Raw genomic sequence first — 859 nt, 5'->3', positions numbered from 1 at the left:
CAGCCTCCCAGCCCCTGGGGCTCTCGGCGCCCCCCCAGTCTCGGGGGCTTTCCTCTCGGTCCCGGGTTCCAGCGTCCCGTTCTTGGGGGCTGGGCCAAGGGGGCCAGGGGCTGTCTCCCCGCCGTTCCGGGAGGAGGCCACTGCGCTGGGTGCAGGGGCTCTCTCCAGAGAGGTCTCTGGGGCTGGCTCCCCGATCGTGGGGGCTGGACCCCAACTCTCGGGCGTCTTCTCCCAGGGCCCTGGGGCTCTCCAAGGCCCAGTCTCTGGTGGCCTCTCCGTGTTCCTGGGGAATCTCAGGCCCCCATTCTCTGACACCTTGTCCTCGCTCTTTGGGGGTGTCAGGCCCCCATTCACCAGCACCTTCTCCCCGGCCTCTGGGGACCTCAGCTCCCCATTCTCCAGCGCTTTCTCCTCCCTCCTTGGGGGTGTCAGCTCCCCATTCTCCAGCACTTTCTCTTCTCTCTCGGGGGACCCCAGGGCCCCATTCTCCGCCGCCTTCTGCTCGATGCCTGCCTTCTCCTCGATGCCCGGGGCTCTCTGGTCCCCGTTCTCCAGCACTGTCACCCCGTTCACTGGGAGGCTCGGGCTTGGGGCTTGTTTCCCGTTGCCCAGGGCTGTCGGGTCCCTGTTCAGGCCCGGGACTTTCTCTCTGTTCCCGGGGCCTCTCCCCGCCTTCCTGGGTCCTGTCTCCCGGGCTGTCGCCCCCTTCTCCCCCAGGAGGTTCCTTGTCACATCCTCCCGCAGGGACATCAGCAGCTGCTCGGTGCTCACTTGAACCACGAAGGTCGGCTTCTCCCGGGGCCCCGGGAGCGGGAGCGGACCCGGATCTGGAGGTGGCCGGGGCGCTCCTGGGTCGGGT

At 68.3% G+C, this 859-nt stretch overlaps 1 protein-coding gene across 1 annotated transcript in view; it reads right to left on the bottom strand.

Annotated features, from left to right (window-relative positions):
* Positions 1–859, bottom strand: part of LMTK3 (lemur tyrosine kinase 3) — a 50,857-nt gene that overhangs the window by 23,092 nt on the left and 26,906 nt on the right. Inside the window, exon 12 of the mRNA XM_011979403.1 lies at positions 5–859. Coding sequence (XP_011834793.1) covers positions 5–859 — 855 coding nt within the window. The remainder of the gene's footprint in view (positions 1–4) is intronic.

The sequence above is a fragment of the Mandrillus leucophaeus genome, unplaced genomic scaffold (genome assembly GCF_000951045.1).
Source record: "Mandrillus leucophaeus isolate KB7577 unplaced genomic scaffold, Mleu.le_1.0 Scaffold200, whole genome shotgun sequence".
NCBI lineage: Eukaryota > Metazoa > Chordata > Mammalia > Primates > Cercopithecidae > Mandrillus > Mandrillus leucophaeus.
Note: the sequence above shows the minus strand (reverse complement) of the source record. Positions and strands in the feature narration are given on the sequence as shown.